Source organism: Leuresthes tenuis, unplaced genomic scaffold (assembly GCF_036924035.1).
Source record: "Leuresthes tenuis unplaced genomic scaffold, fLeuTen1.0.hap1 SCAF_4, whole genome shotgun sequence".
NCBI classification, from domain to species: domain Eukaryota; kingdom Metazoa; phylum Chordata; class Actinopteri; order Atheriniformes; family Atherinopsidae; genus Leuresthes; species Leuresthes tenuis.
Window position 1 is genome coordinate 13,787,948 of NW_027325358.1, and position 25,290 is coordinate 13,813,237.

Here is a 25,290-nt window from a genome sequence, read left to right on the forward strand (position 1 = left end):
GAGAGAAACAACAGAAAGACTTGAAGAGCATGAGTTGCACGGTTCACAAATATCTGAAGTTCAGACATCAGTACTGTATATTTAAGAGGATCTTCATTTGTGTAGAATCACGCTTCTGAAACCTTGGGACACAAAACTGTTAGTAATACGGTGTTATTTCTGCTGTATCCCAAACGCTGCTGCTGCTGTGTGGATCTTTTCTGTTCTTTAACTTACTTAGCAAGCATAAATATATTCACGTTCTTCTCATTTTTGACTTTCAAATGAGTAGCTTCATGGTTTTACATTGCATTTAAATCCTTTGGAATGGCACACAGGGCCGGACAGAAACCTACGTCATTTCCACAACCCCCACTTCTCCAAGAGGTCAGAGAAACAAAACGTGTGGACACTGCCAAGCTGGCCCCTTAATTTATCAGGTGAGCGGATGAGAAAAGACCAGCATTAATATAAGGGATGCTGCTGATACACTGCGCTCACTCGTGCAATCACTTCTGCTGATAAGAATGATTTGGAAGACAATTGGCCTGAAAACAACACCCGTACAGCCCAGGAATGTGTAAAACCTGCCAAATGACTGAATGTATGAAAACGAGCTATATCATCTGTGAGGGAAATGAGAAACATCGGATTGTACTGCGTGTGTCAACAGAAACTTGAAAGCTGATTCACTCAAGCAGGCTGTGTGAAGTGAGGGAGAAGTCATGGGATCCTCTTGCAAATGCAGGGAAGCACAACTCTTTGCATTCTTGGCTTTTTCTGTTCAGGTCCAGTTTGTTTGATATCTATCATAACAAAGGAGAGGCACTAAGCTACTGTCTGCATATAGGAACGGTTTCATACTTCCTTCCTTCTGTTTTTGAACTTTTCACTTGGATACTTAACTCATTTACAGCCATGTGAATGAGTCCACCCTCGCCGCTTCCATAGGAATTAAGAGGGTACGTAGCAGCCAGTCGATGTTAATGAAATGCACTTGATCAGTTGATCATCAGCATGCTTAAACACTTGCATCGTGCCAATTTTGACATTGTCCAGGTTCTACAGAGCGCTTTACATGTGTTTCTCATTCACCTATTCACATGGACACACATGGATTTTACAGGATACATCATGTTTTCACTCAGTTTTCATTCAGTGTCTTGCCACCAGCCTTGTGACTAAAAGACAACAGTTGTAGGGTTGTAAGTGTGTGTTAACACAATACCAAGGAAGTGAGACACCAGCAGTGGTCTTAATAGATAGACGTCCCAGCAAGTTCACACCAATGTCGGATTGCAATGCTTAGAGATACTACAAAAAACAATGAGCGATATACTCCATCGGCTCTTTAATAGACTCTATAGGCCTCAGTTAGCTTGCTAAATGTTAAAGTTCATGACAATGCAATTGGAAAGATAAGATGGACGCCTCATGACAACTGTCAAGTACGGTGGTGGAGGGCTGATGATTTGGGCTTTTTTTGCATCCACACGGTCTGGACACCTCGCAGTCATCGAGTCAACTGTGAACTTCTCTGAGATGTGCATAAACCAATGCTGGAAATCTCAATGAACTGAAGCCACGTGGGCCAGACTGAACGTTAGACGGAGAATGATTGCTCCAAGTTATTGCAGCTGTTTCGTTTTTCATGGGCTTATTTCGTACTTGAGCTTTGAAGAAGCCATTAAAGCTTGGAACAGATGTGGATCAAAGTTCTTTCTCCATTAGTAATAAGAAATTGTGATCATTGCATTAAAATGTAACTGTTTGTGCAATATAACATTTACACACTCTCCTATACAGCTTTTATCTGTTATGAGTTTGTTTAGGCTTTATGTATCCTTGAGCAAACAGTTTTATACTCTCCATAACACTTTAGTCATATCTCGTTTCAACAAGCAGGGTTAAAGTGAGGGCTGCATCTCCTCAGAGTTACATTTCCGGGAGCTGTGATGTCATTCCTTAAGAGGGAATAATATGTGCAATTAGAGATGGGGGATGGACAGGAATCCCAGACATACAATACCACATACCAGCAGCTTGTACTCTACATTTATGGCTTCCGATCCACACACAGATTTAGAGAGGACCGCTACAGTCTTCCCGTTAATGACATTAAAAGAGGTGGGGGGTGGAAATCAGCGATGGGAGTAATCACTGGGACATCAAGGCCCTCCCAAGAATGGATGCCAGATGACAATAAACAAATCCACATGTGATTTATGGACACGCAAACGCACACGGTCACAATTTTAAGCTTCAACACATTGCACAAGATTCCACATAATTCTGTCAAAAACACACACTTGGACTTGCTGACACATTCTGCTGCTTACACGCAACATGCACTCACGATCTGCTTTGAGTTGCACTCGGTCGCTTGTGAGACTGGATCTGGCTGCCATTTGGTTGTTGACTGGGTCTTCCCTCTCTGTCTCTGCTGTTTCACCACACACCGACTTAAAGTGTTTATGCCCTTCTCAATAAATCACTCTGAAGCACTTCTGCTCTTGCTCCGTGGTTCTATAGGGATTTCTTACAACCTTTCCTTTTCCTCCATCCTGTTCCGAGCCTATATTAGAACTTCCTTTTGTCTGTTGCCACTATTTTGGTAACAGAGATATATCTTTAAGAAAAAAAAAAGAAACTTTTTCACTTACTCATTACGATATATTTAAGATACATTAAAAATCTGTGAAAATTCCAATATTTATCCAATTTTTTTTAGGGGAAATACTTACTTTTGATTTTTAAAGAATGACCAAACACATATTGAGTGTAAAGAACAGCCAAATGAAACACTGAAGTCAGCTAACGTTTCAACAAAGCACTATCATCCCAGCTTCAGCTTCTCAACTTTTCTAACAAATTGGATTTGTGGTTTTACCTTTCAGGAAATGCCCTCATTGCACCACAGTCATGAGAAAGGCAACTTGTGTAGCATAAACAACTTAGACAGCTGTGTTTCTCTTTGTGTGCTTGCACTTTTAAACCACAGCTAAGTTGATGTGTGCCGCAGTGTTTGACATTTGAAATACTTGGGATGGCAGCTTTTGTGTGAGATGCATCTCTATCATAAGAGAAGAAGTATGAAATGCATGGCTAGGGCTACAGGCTGAAAAACGAAAATTTATAGCTGAAATGCTGAAAATTATACACTAATATCAACCATATTTTGGTGGTCTTTCACATTGTTGTATTTTTCTTTATGAGGAGATTCTTCCATCTGGAATATTTACATAAAACCCTTCTATTTATAAGAGCAACATCAATGTTAATATATTTTTTGGTTCCCTCAAAATCGCGAATAGTGGAAAACTATTTGCTTCTACTTGTTTATGTATTTCCATTAAACACAGAAACAAGTACCATAGTCCCCAATGTTTGTATCTGACTTTCGTGGAAATCACCCAGCCATATATCTTATAAGAAATCTGGAAGATCTGGAAGAATGCCTATGTGGGAATACAGTAGCATACATGTGTGTGTGCTCTTTTCTGCTGACCTGTATGTTGATTACGACAGTGTGTGTATGCTCAATCCACAATATTTAACATATATAATTGATGTCAATGTTCATATATTACTTGATATATCCTAACGTGTTAGGAGAACAAATCTGCCATCCTTAATGCAACGTAACCAAAATACAACAATTCATACTGCCTACCTGCTGCACCCTGACTTGCCAGCAATTACAGTAATTACAGATGGTCATGTGAAATAAATTTGGGTGATGGGTGAGACAGTATCTTTCAGTTCAAAGCCACACATTTTGAAAAATCTTTAAAGGTATTGTAATAATCCCTAATTCTGTCATTTCAGTAAGCTGTGAATTGGTTTTAGTGGTCAATATAGAAGACAAACTTCTGCTCTGTTGCCAGTGTCTGTTGCCGCTCACACGGATAATTGCTGTAACATATGTTTCTTTGTGTAAGGATATCAAATTTTCAACCTTAAATTCAATTGGATGCTGCTCTGGCCTTATGGTAAACCTGGCCTGCTCCACAATAAGCCTGGTTATGAGAGTTTTGTTTGGTTGTGTATTGTGTCAAAAAAAAACAAAAAACTATATAGGGCATCAAGGTCAATCAGCAGCAAAACAAAAACCACAATAGTTGCCTCAGGGATACACGGAAAGGAAGGGTGGGAGGACCAACATGACAACCTGGAAACTATGACAGCTGGAACACACGCGTTGGCTTCAACACTGTTGCACGCTGCCTGCCTAATAAGGTCTGTTACATCTCTCACACACACTGCACATAACAATCGTGGTCCTTTGTGTAAACAGGAAAGAAGAACCACGCTTTCCTAACCCTGCACTTTTTCTGTTGATGTGCAAAATGGTCAGATGGGTTAGATATAAGTCAGATGAAAAAAAATATTAAAGAGAGGGGTTGGTTAATTCTACTTCTATGCTATATGACAATAACAGCGACCCTCACCAAATAAATGCATTATTGCACACTCTTTGTAGTTTTTGAGATCACAAACCTACTTGAAATAGTTCCAGACAGGGTCTGTTCTAAATGTGACAAAGAAAATCTCCCTATATCCAGTTTTGGCAGCTACAGACTGGACAGTCAAAGCCTTTATCTTTGGTGGTTTCATGATCCTAAATGAACCAGACCCCCTTGGCTCCTACAAGGGGTGAGCGTACTGTAAGTTCATCCCAGATAGTTCTTTTGGGGAGGCCACATTGATAAAGAGGGAGCAGGAGCAGGTTTCGTAGATGGCTTGGAAATGCTTTGGTATCCCCTTTGAGGAGCTTGGAGAGTTTACCAGGGAAGAGGGAGATTTGGGTATTTCTGCTAAGCACATGATAAATGACAGAAATGGTACAGTAAAAATGACTGCACATAAAACAAACCGCAAAATCAATTCAAAAGCAAGTGTAAAGAAGAGGAACGTCAGATGGATGAGTAGAGCACTATGGAGAAGAAGGAAGAGAAACCTGCAGTAGACAGCTGTGAAAAGAGACTAATGTTAGTTTTAAGTATATACACTTTGCTGACTATAAGGAATAAGGCGAAAGTGACCTGGAGTATGACATTCATCAAAGGTCCCTGGTCATCCCATTGTCAGAGCAGGGACAATGGGATGATGCATTTTAGCTACCATTCCTACAAATAACAATGGTTATTGTTCAGATTGAGTCTGAAAACCCATTTTTGTCCTTATGTGAGAAATTCCAAAGAGCATTTCTTACTTTCTTGCTTGTTGCCTCTTACGTCTTTCTTTCTTTCCCCATTTCCCTTTATCAGAGCCACACCTGGATGTACAGCAAGGTAATCGTATATGATGTTCTACTCATCTCTTTTAAAAAAAAAAAATTATCATTGTGTTTTCCAAGTATTCTGAAACTTTATTTCAGTGAAGATTTGAATGTGTCTGTAGCAATTTTCGTTTTTGACATGACTTCTTTGAACGACCTTTGGGTAACAACAGCAAAAATAAATAAATAAAAAGATAACTGAGGCAGTTTATTGATATAACTGATCTGCTTCAGCACCATATGCTGGGAAACTTTCCCTAACCTCGGCCCGACTTTACTCAAACTCATTAATAATTCATCCCTTCTATACTATTTCAGTCATACAATCCCGTCTCTCTGTCACGTCCATCACTCCTCAACGCCACTCTCATTGGCTGGTTTGTCTCCTCGACAGCCAATAGCGGCCAGCTGGGGGCGGACACCGAGTGCTCAGGTTGGTGGAGGGAGCATACCAAAGAGCTCCAACCTGCTCCTTTGTGAAAACGAGCCGGCCAGAGAGTGGAGCAACAGCAGCAGCTGCCGCAGCCGCGCGGGATCGTGCCGCACCCATACAGCTCCTCCTGCGCGGATCTCTCCGCACAGGTAACAACCGCCCAGATTTCCGGAAGCGAGCAGAAAGTGCCAACACAGGGGACGCGCTTTATATCCGCCGCGTTTAACTTTTTTTGGGGACGTGAAGAAAAGACTTGGAAGGAAGCTTCGACAGAATCTCCCCCAAAAACCACAGCACAACGTGTCTGTATTTGCACTCCTTTTTGGTTTTTTTTTTTCTCTCAGTCCGCCGAGGGAAGCGCAAACAAGGTGATCTCAGGTGCGAACGTACATTGTTTCCCACCTCGACGAGATTTTATCTGGATATACTTGACAGACAAGTTCATACGCACAGAAAGGTGAGTTCATATACATGCATTTACTCATATCCTGTACATGTATGTTTAATCCTTTGTGGTAATCACCTCATTTGAAAACTTTAAGTATGTGTAAATGAAGAGGGGGCTTCTTCTTTTTTCTTTTTTTTGCTGCTCTTCTGCCCGGGGGTCGTCGCTCCCATCAGCGCGCTCAGGCATCCGCACTGTCTCTCACTTTGGAGGAAGGAGCCTGGAGTTTCATTGCAATCTGAACATCGTTTGCACCGTCTCCTCTGACCATGCCCCTTTTGAGAAATCTGTCCATGCCAGACAACTTTGCCCTACTCTCTGCAAAAAAAAAAGCGCTGTTATCTCTCCCAGCAAGATAAGAAACTTTCGTTTTTGTTATCTCCCTCCTGCGGGATGCCTCCGCTGCACATTTCGCATTTTGGCCAAACAGATAATAGTTCAACATACTTTGATTGCACATGTGGGCCGTTTCGATGCGTTACCTGCGCGGTAATTGTGAGGCAATTCGGAGAACAACTCCCGCAATAAAGATAACCACAGCGGGGGTTTAGTCGCTCAGGTTTTGTTGACACATTATTGCAGTGTTGACTCAACTCGGAAAGTAAATGCTGGTGATGTGGAGTTGAACTGAAACGAAATAAAAAAAAGGCGTTTGCTATTTCCTGATGTATATTGAGCTGTAGAAGTATTCGCATCTTTGTTCTTGATGAAGCCGGTGGGTAAGTGATGTGAGTTTGTCTCTTATTCTAAGAAGCTGAAACCAATGTGTGGAACCTGAGCAGCACTCATTTTAAGAGACTTTCGGCGAACAGCCTGCTCGTTTCTCAGAGTTTGGCCCAGAATCAGCATCCTTCAGTCATTTGCTGACTCTAAGGGACTGAGGGGGGGGGGTAAGGTGTGACGTGTTTGGCACGGTCGCCTCAAAGTGATGACTTTAAAACGCTTGTTTTGTCCAACCAACAGAGCAACACTAGTCTTTAGTTTAGAGAAGCAGGACTTTGAGATTGTTTTTTTCTTCTTTTTTTTTTTAAATGATGGGGAGACACAGTGGTTGCAATCCTATCTCGTCTCCTAGCGCCAAACACGCCCAGAGTGCTTTCCTGTCAGTGATTTAGGATTATTGTTAGTGTTATTCATTTACTGAAATCCACAGTTGCCTTTGCTGAAACTGAAAACACGTATTCCTCCAGTAAGCTCACTACACCACTGAACTCTTTGCTCCAGGTACTCGTTTACCATTGATTTTTTTTATTTTAATGGACTTCTTTGTTACAAATTATCTCTACTTCACGTCCCCTATAGCCTATTCAGTTTAAATTTAATTCAGTTTTACTTCTACAGCGCCAAAATCCCAACAAGTGTCATCTCGGGGCACTTCAACGACACGGAAAGGAATTGGAATTCAAGCCCATTAGAATCCTGTTCATTGTAACTCAATCATAATCCAATTCCAAATTGGTCCAAAAGTTGCTGATCTAAGGAAACGAGGCAACGGTGGAAAGAAAAAAAGCGTGTCTGAATGTGTCCTCAGTTATACAGAAGTTGTTGTTTTGATTTTTGGGACACAATGCTGTTTATTCCTTAAGAAAAAGGAAACCCTTCTATGGTCGATTGCCCGCAGTGTGATCGAGGAGATGACCTGCAAGTGCAGAGTTTGTGTGCTTCAGAGTCATCATTAGGTTGCTCCTGTGAAGATGAGCACAGATCAACTGTCTGTTGCCACACGGTTGTAGTCGCTGTGTGCTGGAAGCCTGTCCTCTCCCGTAGGACTGGCTGCAGTTTGCCTGCTGAGGCTCTTCTTTCTGAGAGGGAGGAGGGAGTGGAGACCTGGGTGTGGCTCCTCTGGTAATGACCGGTTTGCATTCTAACCGGTGTTTACTGATCCAACCCCAGTCCATTCACACACAAAGAGAGACACATGGCGCATGAAAACACACAGTCATGCAAATGCGGTCGTTTGGAGACACACAGACGTGGTGGAAGGGCCACAAGGAACATCTTGGAGTAAATGCTTGCAGCTCATACACAGATCCAAAAGGTTCAGGGCCACACATAACGTCTCAAAGGGCTGGGGGGGCCTACATGTGCCACATGTAACTTCTTCTTGACACTGGCACTCGTTTGTGGATTGAATACAGTGGGTTCACCTGGGAGTTTGAGGCAGATGTTTTTCAGAGAATGTGAAGCTGATGTCGCACTTTACCTAATTTTGGGTTTATAGGAGGGTCGCTATTTTGCTTCCACACCTTGTTGATCCCAGTTGCTTTGAGGTCGTCTTGTATGCAGGTCCCCTGCATGCTGAGCTCACTAATATTGTGTTTTGGAAAGGTGGAGATAAGGAAAAATATGTCAGTAGGGGGATCTTTATGTGAAATTCGGCCGTATTGATGTGCATCTAAATTTCTGTGGAGCGCGTTGAGCACATATATGCTGGAGTGATTTGTTCCCCAACCGCAGTTTCTGGGTGTGTTTTGCCCGGTTTTGACTTGCGTGTTTGCGTGGTTTTTAAAAAGTCCAGTTTTGGTCGAACTAACACAACTCTTGTGCCGTATAAATGCGCTTCTTGTCGACATGTCGGCTGAAAAGCATCTTCCCCGAGATCATCTCAGTCGTGGAGAGAACTCGGAGCGCTATTTATTGTGAACGTTGTTAGATTTTCTGGGGGAATAGAAGCTGTCGGTGCAGAAACGGCTGCACTTTGACTCATACTCTTCACTTTCCTCTAAGCTCTGGTTGGTCCCCAACCAGCTCACTTGTGATTTTCATTACTCACCATTACTCATTATGAATCAAGAACAGAGGTCCCTGTGGTGCTCCTTCACCTGTTACTGTAGTGAAATCAGCAGTGAAGCTGAACCATTTCCAGCCTCCTGTATGTCCCCATGAAGCGAGCTTATGGCCTGGAGCAGGAGCTTTGTATGGCGGACCTTTAGTTCCAAATGTTGTGTTTTCTCCTGCACGCACAGCTCCTGCCAGGTAGGGTCATGGCGACAGATCTTCCTTGTGGCGGAGTTAACTTTTAAAAATAGTAAAGATTGTTTCAGCACAGTCTGCTTCTCATTTATGCTTCTTCATTTTCGCTGTCCGCACGTCTTCCTCCTTGTGGTACATTCTTCTGTTCTTCCTCTTTTAACTAACTCTCTGCCATTCCACTGAACTGCCACAGTCTTTTTGGTTTTTCCTCACATACAGTCGCTGGTAGAACCTGTAAACCTCAACCTTTTTTCTTCTTCTCGCTTGTGCAGCATCTAACTTTGAAAAAAAATTTAAAAAAGCTCTGCGGCGCCCTGAGAACTCGAGCTGTGCCGTATTGCGGCCGTCACTGCAGACGTCGCAGCCTCAGATGCACTCTACTCCTGTGCAGCTGCTCTGATGGTCTGTTTTTCAGACGCCTTGGAGCGGATCGCGAAAAGGTCGGAATAAATGTGTGTTGTCAGAGGTTCTTCTGTTTGGCCTTCAAACAGCTTTCTCTCTGGAGGAATTTCAAATGTATTTTCCCACAACAACCTTAGATCTGTGAAGCGCTTCAGTCCAAACAACTTTAGCAAAGTTCAGTAGGTTCTTTTTTTTTGAGTAAATGGATGATTTACGGATTAAATATTGAGATTATCATCTGTCTAGTCTGTTGCTAAACATTTTTGTTTCTTCTTTCTGCAACTGGGGTTAAATGCTACTACGACACCCTGACTGTGCACATCAAGATAAAAGAGTCTAGATGCCAGCTCTTCTCCTTATTTGACCTTTAAAAGTCTCCTCTGGTTATTTTGCAGCTGATTTATTGAGTTCATCATTTTCTTTGTCAAAACCTAAACCAGCACTTCATTTCGCTGAAGAAGAAACAAATACACTGCCTTTTGCTTTCTAATTTCTCAGCACGAGTGTGAGATATAGTGTGTGACACTTTAGGGAACACACACACGCACACACACTGTGATGACATACTCTATATTGCCAAAAGTATTCGCTCATCTGCCTTTACACGCAGATGAGCTTCAGTGACATCACATTCTTAATCCATAGGGTTTAATATGACAGCGACCCACCCTTTGCAGCTATGACAGCTTCACATCTTCTGGGCAAGCTTTCCACAAGGTTTGGGAGTGTGTTTATGGGGAATTTTTGACCATTCTTCCAGAAGTGCATTTGTGAGGTCAGACACTGATGTTACATGAGAAGGCCTGGCTCACAGTCTCCGCTCTGATTCATCCCAGAGGTGATCGATTGGGTTGAAGTCAGGACTCTGTGCAGGCCAGTCAAGTTCTTCCACACCAAACTTACTCATCCATGTCTTTATGGACCTTGCTTTGTGCACTGTTGCGCAGTCATGTTGGAACAGGAAGGGTCCATCCCCAAACTGTTTCCACAAAGTTGGGAGCATGAAATTGTCCAAAATCTCCTGGTATGCTGAAGCATTCAGAGTTTCTTTCACTGGAACTAAAGGGCCAAGCCCAGCTCCTGAAAAACAACCCCACACCATAATCCCCCCTCCACCAAACTTTACACTTGGCACAATGCAGTCAGACAAGTACCGTTCCCCTGGCAACCGCCAAACCCAGACTCATCCATCAGATTGTCAGATGGAGAAGCTGATTCGTCACTCCAGAGAACGCATCTCCTCTGCTCTAGAGTCCAGTGGCTTTACACCACTGCATCCCACTTGGTGATGTGTGGCTTGGATGCAGCTGCTCGGCCATGGAAACCCATTCCATGAATCTCTCTACGCACTGTTCTTGAGCTAATCTGAAGGCCACATGAAGTTTGGAGGTCTGTAGCGATCGACTCTGCAGAAAGTTGGCGACCTCTGCTCACTATGCGCCTCAGCATCCGCTGACCCCACGCCGTCATTTTACATGGCCTCCCACTTTGTGGCTGACTTGTTGTTGTTCCCAATTGCCTCCACTCTGTTATAATACCACTGACAGTTGATTGTGGAATATTTAGTAGTGAGGAAATTTCACGACTGCACAGGTGGCATCTTATCATGGTACCACGCTGGAATTCTGAGCTCCTGAGAGCGACCCATTCTTTCACAAATGTTTGTAGAAGCAGTCTGCATGCCGAGGTGCTTGAATTTATACACCTGTGGCCATGGAAGTGATTGGAACATCTGAACTGAATTATTTGGATGGGTGAGTGAATACTTTTGGCATTATGTGATAATGTTCGGCCACATAACGCTGTGGTTTTAACCTTAAAGTCCTCTCACTTTCCCTCGCTACTGCTTTTTCTCCGCTCTCGTTTCAGGCTGATGCCATAATCAAACATTTTTCTCACATTTGTCTCCTCCATCATTTCATTCCTTTGAAATTTTTCTTGCTCTCTGCACATTTTTTCCCCTCCCCACACACATTTGGCAGGAGAACGGGTCGCTGATGTTCCTCCCTGTGTGTGCTGCATCGTGCGTGTTTGGATTGAGATTGGGTTACATAGCAGGATTGTGTAATTGTGAGGTGTGTCTCTGCTGCAGAGAGCTGCTCCGGTGTTTCCATTGTTGAGCGAGTTGAACTTGGAAACCGCGGCGATGAAGTGTTAAAATGGTGACCATACGGTGGGGGAGACCGAGTGCACCACGCGGCGAGTTTACCGTATATGGAGGGTTAAAGTCGGTTGCCGCTGGCCTCGCTTTTAACATGTGTCTTGTCGTGGAGGGTGAGTTCTGTTCTGAACTGGTTTTGATTACAAAGACACATCCACTAAGTTCCTGCCGGGACATGTCAGCCTGTGTAGATGCTTGTTATTGACTCCGCAGTAAAATGTTACTCCGATTCAAGATTTTTCTGCCTTCTTGAGAGAAAAAGTTCTCAGTATTTACATAGTATTTGTTTGTTTTTTGCATTTGCATAATAAAAATCATATTTTTACAATACTTTTTGCATCTATTATTGTGTTCTGTGCAAGCAGAGTTGGTCATTCAGTACCCACGGGTAGTCAGCTGACCTTTTTCTTTGGACGCATAGTGTTGCTGAACCTTGACCTGACCAACTGCAGCAACCACAGGATCATAACACTCCCCCCATAGGCTTGTACAGTAGGAATGAGGCAGGATGGGTGCAGAACTTCATTCGCTGCACTTCTAACTTGGACACAACTATCGCACTGAAATAGAGTAAACCTGGATTAATAATCAGACCACATGACCTGTATCTGTTACTTCATAGTCTGATCTTTATGCTCCGTTGCAAGGTGAAGCCTTTTTTATTTTTTTTTCTTCAATTGGCCTCAATGACAAGTGGGCTTGTTAAACTCTTTAGGCCTAATAGTTTGAGTTCTCCTCACATTGTGCACATGGAAATGACTTGGAGGCGTAGCCTAAGTCGAGGATTTGATCGCTTTATGATGCTTCTGCTCAGTTCGTTGCTATCACTGTTAATGATTCTGTGCATCAGCACTGAATATCATATCATCGTTTGCCAAAGTTTTTGATTAACACTGGCATCTTGAACTTTGGATTTAAGTCGTACATGGTGTCTGTGTTTGTTTTCTTAAACTGATTACCGTTTTCTCTGCAGGCTGAAAATCGCAGGAAAGGCCTTCGACGTCAAACTGGATCCCTCCGGTCCTCATCTGTCCACCTGATGGCACGTCCATCTCCAGCCCATCATAGAGGTCGAGTCTGAATTCCGCCCTACAACTCTTCCCTCGCTTCCCTGTGTGACGGGGGTTCCCTCCAGTCCTTCCTCTTCAACTCCTCTTTGGTCCCTCATCCGCCTGCTGTCTCAGCATGGATACAGTCTATCCTGACGAAGAGGGATGCTACTTAAACCGCTCCGTCAAATTCTTCTATGAGCAAAGTGGCAAGAACATCAGCGCCCACTGGCGCAAACGTGACTACGTGATCGTCACTTTGGGCATGGCGGTTTGCTTCATTGTTATTTTTTCCAACCTTTTAGTCATCGCGGCCATTTTCAAAAACAGACGCTTTCATTTTCCCATCTACTACTTACTGGGTAATCTGGCTTTGGCAGACCTATTCTCAGGTAACATTACTTCTCTGTATCTGTTTCTATGTTACTATTAGAATCATGAGAAGATGGTATAAACATGTAGCTCACGCAGGCCCAACTGAGTTGCACTCTAGCATCAGAAACTTTGAGTTATTTTGACACATTCTCAAGTTATCTACTGGGCTTGAAAAGTTTTGAAAATTCAGTTTGGACGAGGCAGGAATGTCATTCTGTTGCTATGTAATGTTGTTGTCAAGGAAGTGGGTTCCTTGGTGGATGGGTTGTGTTTGGGGGGTGGGGGGGGGCTGTAACTAAGGGAAATGTCCCTTTTTGACTTCCATCATAGTTTCAAAACTCATGTATTTTGAGACAGCTGTGAATTTGCTTGGTAAGCGGTATTTAAACAGTTAAACAGTTTCAGGTCTGCTTATGTAAATTTCCGGATTTTTCACGTAGATAAAAATTTGTGGCTCTGTAAAAATGCGTCACTGTAATAAGGTCATCTTATCAAACCGTTGGGGGTGAAGTGCAGCACAGACAGGTGCTTTTAAAACTGAAACCCTTGACACTTTGAGTTCGAAATGAGAGAGCAGTAGCTGGAATGTGTCCGTCTTTGAGGGGTCTTGTGAGAGCTGACGGCGTAAATGCAGCGTAATGTAAATGGTGTGTGTGTGTGTGTGTGTGTGTGTGTGCTGAAGCTGAAGCTGAAGTGTGTTTTGGGTCATCAGAGCTGTAGCAGACATGTGCTCCACCTGTAATGCTGAGAGTTTCACTTCTGGTCTGCACCACTGTTTCCTCTGGAGTTAAAAAATTGTGTCTTGTAGTGAATTAAGCAACTTTGCAAACAGAAACCAAGAATACAAAGTCCAGTTTACTCAGTCTGACCAGGAGTTTATTCAGCGTCCAACTCAAACTACATCTTTAGCAAACATGACATGTCAAACTGTTTTTTAATAAAAATCCTTGCTGCCCTCTTCCCAGGTGTCTCCTACCTCCACTTGATGTTCCATACTGGTCCCTGGACTATTAAGCTGTCTAAGTACCAGTGGTTTGTGCGGCAGGGGCTGATCGACACCAGCCTCACAGCCTCAGTCCTAAACCTTTTAGCGGTGGCCGTGGAGCGACACCAGACCATCTTCAACATGCAGCTGCACAGTAAGATGAGCACCCGGCGGGTTTTCGTCATCATCATTTTCATCTGGCTCGTGTCCATTGTTATGGGCCTGGTTCCCACCATGGGCTGGCACTGCCTGTGTGACCTGTTGAACTGCTCCACCATGGCGCCGCTATACAGCCGCAGCTACCTGGTGTTCTGGGCTGTTCTCAACTTGCTGACCTTCTCCATAATGGTGGCTGTCTACACTCGGATCTTTCTCTATGTGAGGCACAAAAGCAAGCAGATGTCGCAGCACACAACCCAGATTAGACACAGGGAGACCGTGTTGAGCCTGATGAAGACTGTCTCCATGATCCTGGGTGAGGACACGCACACACAGTACAAACACGAATCAAAGGCTTACACTTCAAACTTAATTAAACCTACATTATGAATATCTGATGATCAAATGATCTCATCTCTTTTACCCTTGTGTTTCACCTCGGAATACAAATCGGCAGTCAGTTTCATTTAGTTGTTAATATTTCAGTTTTATGCTCCTGTGAGATGCTTTTTTGCATGAAAGACCTTTTCTGAAGAGGAAGTTTTCCTCTATTCTGATCTGTTAACAGTAATTACAGCCTTTTGGTGACTGGAGTATTGTGCCACCTAAAACAGATGAAAATGTGAAACAAATTAGCTTTAAATGATCTAAATATGTCTTACAGCATAATGGTACGTATTTAAATTACATTTGAGCTACATTTAAAGATGGGATGAATTCTCAAATCATGACTCTATACTCATGTCTAACCTGTACGATGGCTTTCAAAGTGGAGTGATTTAAACACTCTAAACTTTTACGTATCAGGGCATAATATAAAATTATCTGGGTCTCACCAGCTCTGAACAATATTTGAATGCGACCTCAGATGAACAACACCGCATGACATATTATTGTACACAGCATTATTATTTATATCACAGAAATGAAGCCAGAAGCAGTCTGCGTAAAATAGATAAATAAAATGTAGATAAATAAATAGATCGGTTATAATGCACCGCACCACTTTTGGTGAAAACCAAACGCAGCATATCAGCACAAACCCCTCATTCCAGCTGTTGAGCACGGTGGAAGAGGGCTGATGATTTGGGCCTGTTTTACAGCCATGGAACCACTGGAACCGTTGCATCGACACCTCTGAGGTCACCTGTCTAACAGCTAAAACTTGGCTCGACTTGAGTAATGTAACAAGAAAGGGATCCCAAACGCAGCAGCAAATCTACGACAGAGTGGCTGAAAAAGAATCAATTTGTTGCAATGAAACAGCCACAGTGGCAACATGACATACTTTCGGTCAAATAGTTTCGTGCTTTGGCCTACAGGAACCGTCATATCATGACAAATGTATTCTAACGGGTGTTGCCCCCCTGCTCCTTAGATATGGTTATACTCTATAATGTTATGTTATTACAGAGAAGGCCACAAAACACTGGCAGTGGTCTGAGGAGCCTTATTAGGTAGCAAACGTCAGAGTCGGAGAGCTCTTTCAAATGAAGAACAGTTAAATATATCAACATCTCTGGTCGTGTTATTCTCAACTCAGTGTGGTCGCAAACACTTGTGGGTAGAGTGTGATTTGAGTGTAAGTAAAGGAACGCTGAGCAGGCATGTTACGCTGTGTGCTCGTGCTTCAACAACCCTCTCGGATGCAGTTGCTGTACAGAGTCGATACAAAGTTTGCCTTTAATGGACAGAGTAGGGAATGCCATGCAGTGGAAGTCCGGGCTGGCCTGGAGTCGAACTGGTCAGCTTGCTCTCTGACACCGCGGCTGCTCCTTCCTGATCCTCTTATCTCAAACCCAGGACATTCCTGCAGTGCTCCTCTGCAGCAAACTCTCAGTATTTACTGCTGTTTCTATAAAACACGGTTTGCACTAAGTTTGCTAGAGCTGGTTAACTTGTGGTTTTGTCAAAGCCAATGAGTTGATCCATATGCTTGTTTTAATGATATTTGAAAAACAGTTTCTACAACCCCTGACAGACCCTTTCCTAAAGGAAACTGCAGTCTTCACCAACACACGCTTGTTGTGGGTTGTAAAGTCAGTATTATTTGGGGTTTTTTTTCCCCTTAAAGGAACATTGTCATTATATTTGCAGATGGCATGTGGTAGAAGTTGAAACAACAGCTATACCGTGTTGTACTTTTAACCACATTTACATGTAAAATGGGAAAAGTTGCTGTAATTTGAGAGTAGCTGTGGATTGTTCAAAAACATCACTTCATTAGAAAAGAAGTTGCTATAGGTGTCAGAAATGTGAGTGAATAAACTCTCATTAAATTTGCAATCTACCACCCACAATCCCTCCGACCGAACACGACCGGGTTTTGATTCAGAATGAGCTAAAATTCGGCTGAATCGGTGCAGCTTTGCCATGGAACAATAAAGTTCCCAAATCGGTACGTTAATAAGTCACCTAACATGACTCACCTAACTTCTTATATACCTGGGTGCCTGTCCAGAATAGGTCTGTGTGGTTAACTTAGGGCTTTTACTTCTGTATATGACTCATTTTGCTCACAGGGCATGAAACTCAAATGTGGCCTCGGATGGATTTCATAGAATTTGAGAAACGTGTCAAGCCACTCGAACCCGCACAAATGCGATCGCAGGCTGCCATGCAGGCTCCTGCCACAGCTTGTCTGTACTTGTCAGACCCAACTTTACCTCCCACAATAAACATGACCTCCCCTTTGTTCTCTTCTCAACTAGCCTTACTTGGTTTCTATGAAATCCTCCCGTGCCTTTGCTCACGCTCTATGAATCTTGGATTAAATTCCTCAAAAATGCTACACGCCTTTTGTCCTGTCGCTCAGCAGCCAGCATCGCGGCGTTTGGCTTGTGAGGCAGGAAAAGGAAAACACCGAGCGTGCCCTGACAGGGAGCCGCAGAGCTCCGTGTCTGTTTCAGCAAACTGCCTCATCTGTGCACGTATGACACACTCATACTGGTGTGGAGAGACTTTTGCTTTCTTCTGTTTTTTTTTTTTTTTCTCCCCTGGAGTGAGCATGTGCTGGCGTCTCTTCAGACTGCTGTCATGGACGATGTTTTCCTTTTAAATTGGAGGTGTAGCATGTTGTTGTGACAGTTAAGAGTGCTCTTTAGGGGTCTGAGGAATGCACGACACGTTGTCCTTCCACATCATCTTACCATTTCCCTCTACAGTTTGTTTGTGTGCATACATGAGTGCTTAACGTGCGGCAAGTGTGTGTACATTCCTGTGCTGCCCTATCAAATATTATGATAATGAAACCGGATCGTACCGACTGCGTGTCTGTGTGTAGACGAGGGATTTCACAGTTCATTCCCTCTCCATTCAAATAACCACCTACTTCTTCAGATTCTTTATAATTTCTACTCTTTTTTTTTTTTTTCCCCCTTCTAGTAAACTTCTATTTTATCTGTTACTCTTCTTGTTTGAGTGCGGCACTAGTTCAGATGTCCTTGTGACGTGACCTCGGCCTTCTTCTCTGTCGGCAGGCTGCTTCGTGGTGTGCTGGACGCCCGGCCTGGTCGTGCTGCTGCTCGACGGCCTGGGCTGCAAAGCATGTCAGGTGCTGCGCGTCGAGAAGTACTTCCTGGTGCTGGCCGAGTGCAACTCCTTCGTCAACCCCATCATCTACTGCTTCAGGGACAAGGACATGAGGAGCACCTTCAAGGACATCCTGACCTGCCCGTGCTATCGGGACTCGGACCACAGGGGCATCTCTGAAGTTCAGTTTAGCACCATGGAGCACGAGGTACTTTCTGAGAGCAACGGAGCTGATGACAGCAATCACAAACCAAACAACCACTCGCACTAAAGACAGCCTTTAGCTTCAAAGCCCTGAAATCACACCGACTTTAGACAGATGTTGATGATCTGTTTCCTGTTTATTTTCGAAAGCTATTCGACAGCTTAGCTGGACACATTTAGTTTTTTTTGTGGTTTTAGTGTACATAAGGAATTCAAGTACTGTACACACAAACACGGGTGTTTTAACAAAGGCAGGCTTTTTTTTTTTTAATGCGTTTTATGCACATTGTGCAACTTCAAGGGTGGTTGCCTTGTCAGATTGGATTCAACTATCAGCTTGGTTTCGACATCAGTATATGTGCCAATCCCCTCTTTGTTGACGTAGCGACAGGAGACACCACCTCAAAGGTGCTGACCATGTTAACAAGGCTTTTACATGCCTGCTCATAGAGCATAGATTTAGAGTTACTCTATGCATCGGAAAGAGCTGCGGCATCCAGTGTCACACAACCCAGAACCAACCGCTTACTTTGCCAGACAATCGATCAGACCTCTGGTTGTTAGGCAACCATGAGCTGAAAGTCTCCACTGCTGCAGAGTAACGGCAGTTTTCTCTCTTGATATTGAGCGACTTGTCAAAAGTGTCACAACAGTTTTTTTTTTTTTTGTGCCCTGAAGTGTATTATAGCGAAGATGGTTTGAAAAATAACGATTCAAGTGCGTTCCACTTTTACCTTGCGAGCAGTCAGCCGGCGCAGTGGATTTATTTTCTTTGTTGTTGTCAAAACGCCCGTGTTTGTGTGGACAAAAGGCCTAAGACGCTGTCATTTCTTGGGCATCCAACTCTCTCTCTCGTCTGGCACTCACTGTCACTGCGTTGACTTGTGCAAGAGACTTGTTCATTCGACTTGATCGGTCGGTTTCTATGACAGCACTTCTTAAAATTTCAACATGTCACGGAGCATTTTGCCACTCTGAAACTGTGGGTTTACGCAAGCAATGCATTTCTTTTTCTTTTTCTTTTTCTCCTTTCTTACAAAAAGCCACGTTTTGCATGTGAATGAGTGTAGACACTCAGCTCATACAAGAGGTACAAAAACCCACCTCATTCAATACATTGATACGCTACAGCGCGCGCCTGTGTTTGAGCACCTCGTCTCAAATCATCTGACACTGTACACTGATGTTGGTTAACGCTTTTTAATTTGTGCTTTCCCCACTTTCTCTTCCTCTGACGCGCTCACTGCGGTCGTAACATGAAGCTTTCATATGAAAAGCTGGTGACATTTGTGTAGCCATATGGCAAGAACAAATGTGTGCCCCATCCCTACCCAAACATTCCGCAGGGATCAGGTGCCACTCTTGTTTTGGAGGTCAACGACTAGAGGTCCCAACACCCCAGTTGATGGGTCACATGACTTCTGCTCATTGATGGCCAAAAAGAAAAGGCGGATCTTTTCCTTGGGAGTTTGGAGCAAGAGCTGCATGACTTTGTATTTATGGTGAAAACCGTGTGACTTCCTTTAACCTGTCTGAATGTGAACTATTCATGTTTTATGTGTACTGTATGTGCCTTAACTGCTACATCTGTGTTTGTGGCGCATCCAGTGTTTGTTGCTGCTGCACTGAAGAGAGAACTGAGCAGAATGAAAAGGGGAATAAGGAGGCGCATGGTTAAGTAGCCTCAGAAAGTGCTTTAGAATTTAGATTCACGGCCAAAGAGACAGTCCTGCAGCTACGGAACTCTTCGAGATCAATTCACAAGTGACATTTGGTTTGAATGAACAACAGTAAGCGATTGCAGATTATGAAAATAATTTAATTTGTGGCTTACTCACCATTACTCCAGTGGACAAATCCTAATTTACCATTTCATGCTCCGCTCACTGAACATAAAAACTTGAGAAGGGAAGTGGATCTGTGCGCTCGGAGTGATTGGGGCACCAGGCACTTGGTGCACTTTTTTTTTTTTTATATTTATGGTTCAGTGCTGTGTTTTTCATTTCCTCCCATGTGTTTGACATTTAATTTTTGCTTCACTTCAGACACTAAAATGGGACGTTTGTAAGCACAAACAAAGACTTGGATCTTCTCATTTTTGTGGAACAATCGCGACTGCTTTAAGTGAACCACAGTGTATTTCCTGTGGGTAGTATTCGCTGTTTTTCACACGCTGTAGCTGATAATACCCCAAACTCTGCTAACATTTCTCCTGTGTGACCTCTCTGGTCGAGGAGTGCCTCATTTTCATGCCGAAGCAGAAGTTTGTAACAAGTTTTGTCTTGATCCGATCAGTTCAGGAGTGAACTTATTCAGACCACTGGGTGTTTTTTTTCCCCCTCCGTGTGTCCTTGCTCACCTGTTGCTGCAGCTGCACCTGCCACTTCTGCGTGTTCCTGTGCGTCTGCAGCTTCTACAGTACATTCTACTGTAAACTTTGGCTTGCGTACAAATACTGTAGCGTTTTTAAGAAGTTTTGGTATCGGCCGTATGCAAATCATTGTTTCTCATGACAGCCACATTTGCTAATTATTTTCTTTGCCAAATCTAGCTCATGTTTGTACAAATAATCTTTTTCTGTGTGCAACACATGTCCCAGTATTCATGCAAAATATAATTCGATGCATATGTAAGCCAATCCAGCCAAGAAGTCAAACTTTCCATGAGGCAAAGCTTTGCAAAACATCTAAGGAGTGACCTTGATCAGATTCCTCAGATCTCATAAAACAAGCCCTTAATGGCCTCAGTGCCTTGCGCTATAAACAGCCGACTTTTATGGAATTACCCAGATGCCTGGAATCCTACGGTTGCCCCCTAAGTTGTTACTTAGTTTGTTGTGACCACAGTATTTCTGCCTCTTCGGTGCAGCTTGGTTACTGTGTGCGTCTTAGATTGTGTGCTTGTGTTGTAAAGTCTTAAGCTAGTCCAGATGCACGCTGTTGGTTAGCGCAGGTCATGCTTTTTTGCCACATTTCCTCTGACTCGTTACTCTGGCATGTGTGTATGTTGGAAGCATGCACTTGCACACACACAGTCACGCACACACAGGAAGTGCAGTCACGAGTATCTTGTATGCGTGCACTTGCATATTTGAGGGAGAGCAGCGATTCACAGAAACATTGTTTTCCATGTTTTGTTTTTTTTTGTTTTTTGACATAAAGATCAAAAGGGAAGCTGGAGCGGGGAAGGAAGGCGGGACCGAGAGCCTTTGTCCTTACTGTGTTGTGATAGTGAGATATGCAGTGAGGCATGTAATTCAAAGAAAGTTTAAGCTTTTTTTTTTTTTTTTAGGTAACAGCAAATCATTAACTATGAATACTTATTAAGAAAATTATTCTAAAAGAAACTATTCAATGGGTGTTTATGTATTACAACCATCTTATTTGTCCTTAGATTACAAATAATTCATTGTGCTAACACTTTTTTTCCTACTATAGGCATACTTTTGGTATATATCTGACAGTTGAGGAATATTTTCATATTATTTGGGGTTTATTTTTGTACAAACATTGTTACAATGAGAATAAATGCACAATCTGACCACAATCTGTGATTTGTTTGGTCTTGTCTGCCTGCCTGCTTTGTCGGCTTTCCCCCTCTGACTGCTTCTTTGTGATAACCGGTGACATTTGCTTTAAGAAACCTGGCAAACTTTGTGGAAATGCTATCTGTGGGATAACCATTTGTTTCATATATTTTTTTTTTCCTCTCAGTAAACTTGACTCTTTTTGCTAGTTTGGACATGACGAACCCACTCTTTATTATTTTTCTGTCTCTCTTTTTTTTTTCATCCTCTTGAATCTAATCCTCACTTTTCTCTTCCTCCTCTGCTCATTCTCTCATCTGTCTCTCCACCACTGTCTATAGAAGTCTATGCGTACAATCCAGAGGAAAGAAGGGAGCAACGGGACACCTCTCATACACGAAGGCATGGAGGACACCACGGCCTCTTCAGAAAAGTGGAATTAAGGCAAACGGAACATTTTCGGCGTGCTCAAGACACGCATTCCCACCAGACAATGACGTGAACAACCCTCGAGGTGTCTTTTGCCAGCCAGCAGACTGAAATGACTCAAAAAGAGTTTTTACCTCTGTTAGTGGGTGGGGGTTACCCTGTTGGTGTCTGGTAAATCTATAAGTGGGGGAAAAAACAACTTCTTATATTAGCAGGCCGTCATGATGGCAGATGTTACTCCATAATCTTCATGCTTCAGGAGGTGTAAGGAGACCGTCCACCCCCAGCTAGTCTCGATGACTCACTGTTTTTCCCCCAAGCAGGATGTGGCAGATGAATACCTGGAACAAGTTGACAGTGTGCTGAAGAAATGACTGACAATGCGTTTTGTAGTTAGAGCATCTATATATCTGGTATAGACACGCCATCTTCGGCCAGATTGTCTGGTAAGCCTGACTTAAAATAAACAAGATGTGCCGGCTAATGTAATGCCACAAGTCCAAAGTTGCAATCAATCACCCTTTGTTAATCAGTTTTTGCCAAAAGTGTTTTTCGACTGTAATGATCCAACTAAATAATCGGAGGTCTTCAAGCAAGTCTCTTTCTATCATGCAGCCTACTCAACCCCAACCATGGGGGGGGGTTTCCATTGAAACGGAACGTCAGTGACTGCACAACGGGAGGATTAACTGCGGTACGGTGGTATCTGGTTGCGTTGGGTTTTGCCCAAGGTGAACTGACAGCCGAGTGCACAAATAACAGGAAATGGGACACCAAAACTTTTTTTTGTTCGTTTGTTTCTTTTTTCGGTTGTAAGTTGTAACTTCTAGATTTGTTGATGGTTTCTAAAAATATATATTTTTTAAAAGTCTAATAATGCTTCGTTGATCAGTTGTAGGGTTTTTAACCGTAACTGTTGTGTAAGCAGCTCTCTTTAACTCACCCAAGAAAAACCTTACGGACAGAGTTGTCCCTTGAAAACCACCAAAGCGATCAAATAAAAAAAAATGAAGCTTTTTTAAAAATTTATTTTATTTTTTTTACTTGAAGCCTTTTAAGCTGCGTATCTTTAGTTTAAGTTTTGGCAGTGGTGTTTGTTTTTTTTGTTTTTTTGTGATCACTGTGTACTTGTCCCATCAGTGCTTTTGACCCTCTTAAATCTGCAAGTCAGTTCTTAATTTTTCAGTTACATCTATGACTCATCAGACCTTCTGTCTTGATGAGCGTCATAGATTACTGCACCGACAGTTTCCGTCGTAGTCGAGCAAAGCTAAATAAAAGAGCAGAAATATCGCAGTGAGAGTAAGAACTCCTTTCAAAGTTGCTGGCAGCGTGGCAACAGGGAAGCTCTTTTTATGGATGACCTGTACTGAAGATGTTTGCTGCCAATCAGAATCTTCCTCTTAAGCTGAATGGGGGTGAATTTTTAGATCATGTGGTATTTTTTGCCAATTTCTTTTTTTTTTTTAAGATTAAAAATGATGGAGGGTTAAGAAATCAATGTTCAATCAATGTTTCTGGATTTTGCTTTTAAATATCAAAGCGAGCACACTGGCTTGTGACATAATGCCATGTATTTATTTTTATTTCTCTTTTAATTGTTTTTACAATCACAGCATTTTAGAAGTGTTTTGTCTTTTTTGCTCACATGTGCTGCTGTTATTTGTTGCACAATTTAAATGGTCTCCGCTGGAGTTATGCACCATATTCTTCTGTAATATTTGTTTTACATATCTATATATATATATATATATAGTATTTTATTTATGACATTGTAGATATCAAATTGAATCTTAAGTGCATTCCGTCAGACGTACCAGAAGAAATCCAACATAAATGGCGATCGAGCAGACATCTTGTTTTTTGTTTTTAATGCTATACTTTTAGGACGTGTAAGTAACAGAGGTGATGGAATGATGGAAGTTAAATACAGAGCAGCTCATTTATGTCAATATCAAGTCTAACTGACATCTTGTTGTTATCATGCAGGACACTTTATGGTTGTGATTCACAATAATGACATTAAAAGCTTTGAGGCCATGTGTCTTCCAGACTCTCCTTCGTCCTCCTGCCTAAGTTAAGGTTTTTGTCAGTTTGATTTGGATTCTGTTTGACGGCCGATTCTTACGATTTCTTTCAGCTTCTTTTTAGACATTTTATTTTCTTCCTTCGGGTCCACGGGTGGGGGAACCACCTCAGATTGAGCACCAGTGTCTTTTTTGTTCTCTTGAGCGAACTTCTTTCTTATCTGCTCCCTGACTCGGCCCAGTCCCCCTCTGTCCTTTTCCTTCCTTCCTGCTGAAGCATTTTGAAGAGACTCCTTCCTTATGTTGCCCAGAGAGAGTCTCTTCAGCGGCGTTGAGGCTTTCTTGTCTGTCGGCAGTGAGAATCTCTTTTGGGACTGCTTGTCCTTCTTCGGGTTATCCGGGTTCAGTTTATGCAGAATGCTCTTTCTCTTGCTCTTCTTCTTGGGTAGCACCCTCTTCAGTTGACCAAAGGCTTTGTTCAGAGGCGACGACTTCTTCTTTTTCCGAGAGAAGATCCTTTTCCAGGAGGAGTCACCCATAGCTAGTTGACCTGCTGGAGGAAGAAAAATCAGTTCAATAAAAACCCAGTTTGTATTTTTATTTTTTTTTTCCTGAAAAGCACTTTTGGAAAATGTCAGAAGCAAAAAAAGAAAAAAATCTGTTGGATAAATCTCACAGTTTACTATAGATTTTCTCTTACATTTGGATCAGAGATGTCTCTGTTTCTTTAACATGAAGGTGTATGAAAAAGGGAAAGAAAAAAAATTTCTCACACTGATACAAAGATTTGCTTTAACAATGTTACATTTAGTCACTTTGCAGTTTGTTTCTTCTTTATCCAGAGCAAATCACAAGTGAAGAACAACATTCAAGCTTAAGTTGGTTAATCTTTAAAAGTCGCCACTCATTGGCACAATTAATACAAACGGCTCCTGGGTCTATATGCGCTCTAAAGATGAAAACTTGAGTAAAACATGTCAATTGTAAGTAAAGAACTTTTTAAAAACATTTTCACACCGTCCCACACATAAAGGTACTTACTCTGCTAAAGTCCTCTTTGCAGTCGGAGCAGCAGCTTTCACAAGCCTTCCGTGCTCACTTCAAGTGTTATTCTGGTGATCATGAGTCTGCTCTTACTTTTATCATCATGGAAAGTGTCTGAAGAACCCGATGAGCTAATACTAGTTTCACCATCTACCTGTTATCTAATGGAAAGATCGGCCACAAGACTTAGTCGTACACCAATAGCAAAAGGAACTGACTGGAAGATCAAACTGGTTCTGTGACATTCTCCAAGCCTGTTTCAGTCTCTGTTCCTTGAGAGACACCAA

General features: G+C 42.6%; 1 protein-coding gene across 2 annotated transcripts; it reads left to right on the top strand.

Annotated features, from left to right (window-relative positions):
* Positions 1-5,768: 5,768 nt before the first annotated feature.
* lpar2b (lysophosphatidic acid receptor 2b) lies at positions 5,769-23,972 on the top strand. 2 transcript variants are annotated; one of them, XR_011915373.1, is made up of 6 exons: positions 5,769-6,150; positions 12,648-13,115; positions 14,064-14,558; positions 17,722-17,981; positions 21,845-22,626; positions 22,664-23,972. XR_011915373.1 is itself a non-coding variant. In XM_072384689.1 (5 exons), the coding sequence occupies exons 2-5, from the start codon at positions 12,860-12,862 to the stop codon at positions 21,944-21,946; spliced, it is 1,113 nt and encodes a 370-aa protein (XP_072240790.1). In that variant the 5' UTR covers positions 5,769-6,150; positions 12,648-12,859; the 3' UTR covers positions 21,947-23,972. The 2 variants fall into 2 exon arrangements, 1 of the variants encoding a protein (XP_072240790.1); XM_072384689.1 differs by having other exon boundaries at positions 21,845-23,972.
* The last annotated feature ends 1,318 nt before the right edge of the window (positions 23,973-25,290 follow it).

Excerpts from the sequence above, each read along its gene's own strand:
- lpar2b (XM_072384689.1), top strand. The coding sequence starts at position 12,860 with ATGGATACAGTCTATCCTGACGAAGAGGGATGCTACTTAAACCGCTCC. Across the intron at positions 14,559-17,721 it reads GACTGTCTCCATGATCCTGG|GCTGCTTCGTGGTGTGCTGG; the intron begins GTGAGGACACGC and ends CTCTGTCGGCAG. Across the intron at positions 17,982-21,844 it reads TTAGCACCATGGAGCACGAG|AAGTCTATGCGTACAATCCA; the intron begins GTACTTTCTGAG and ends CACTGTCTATAG.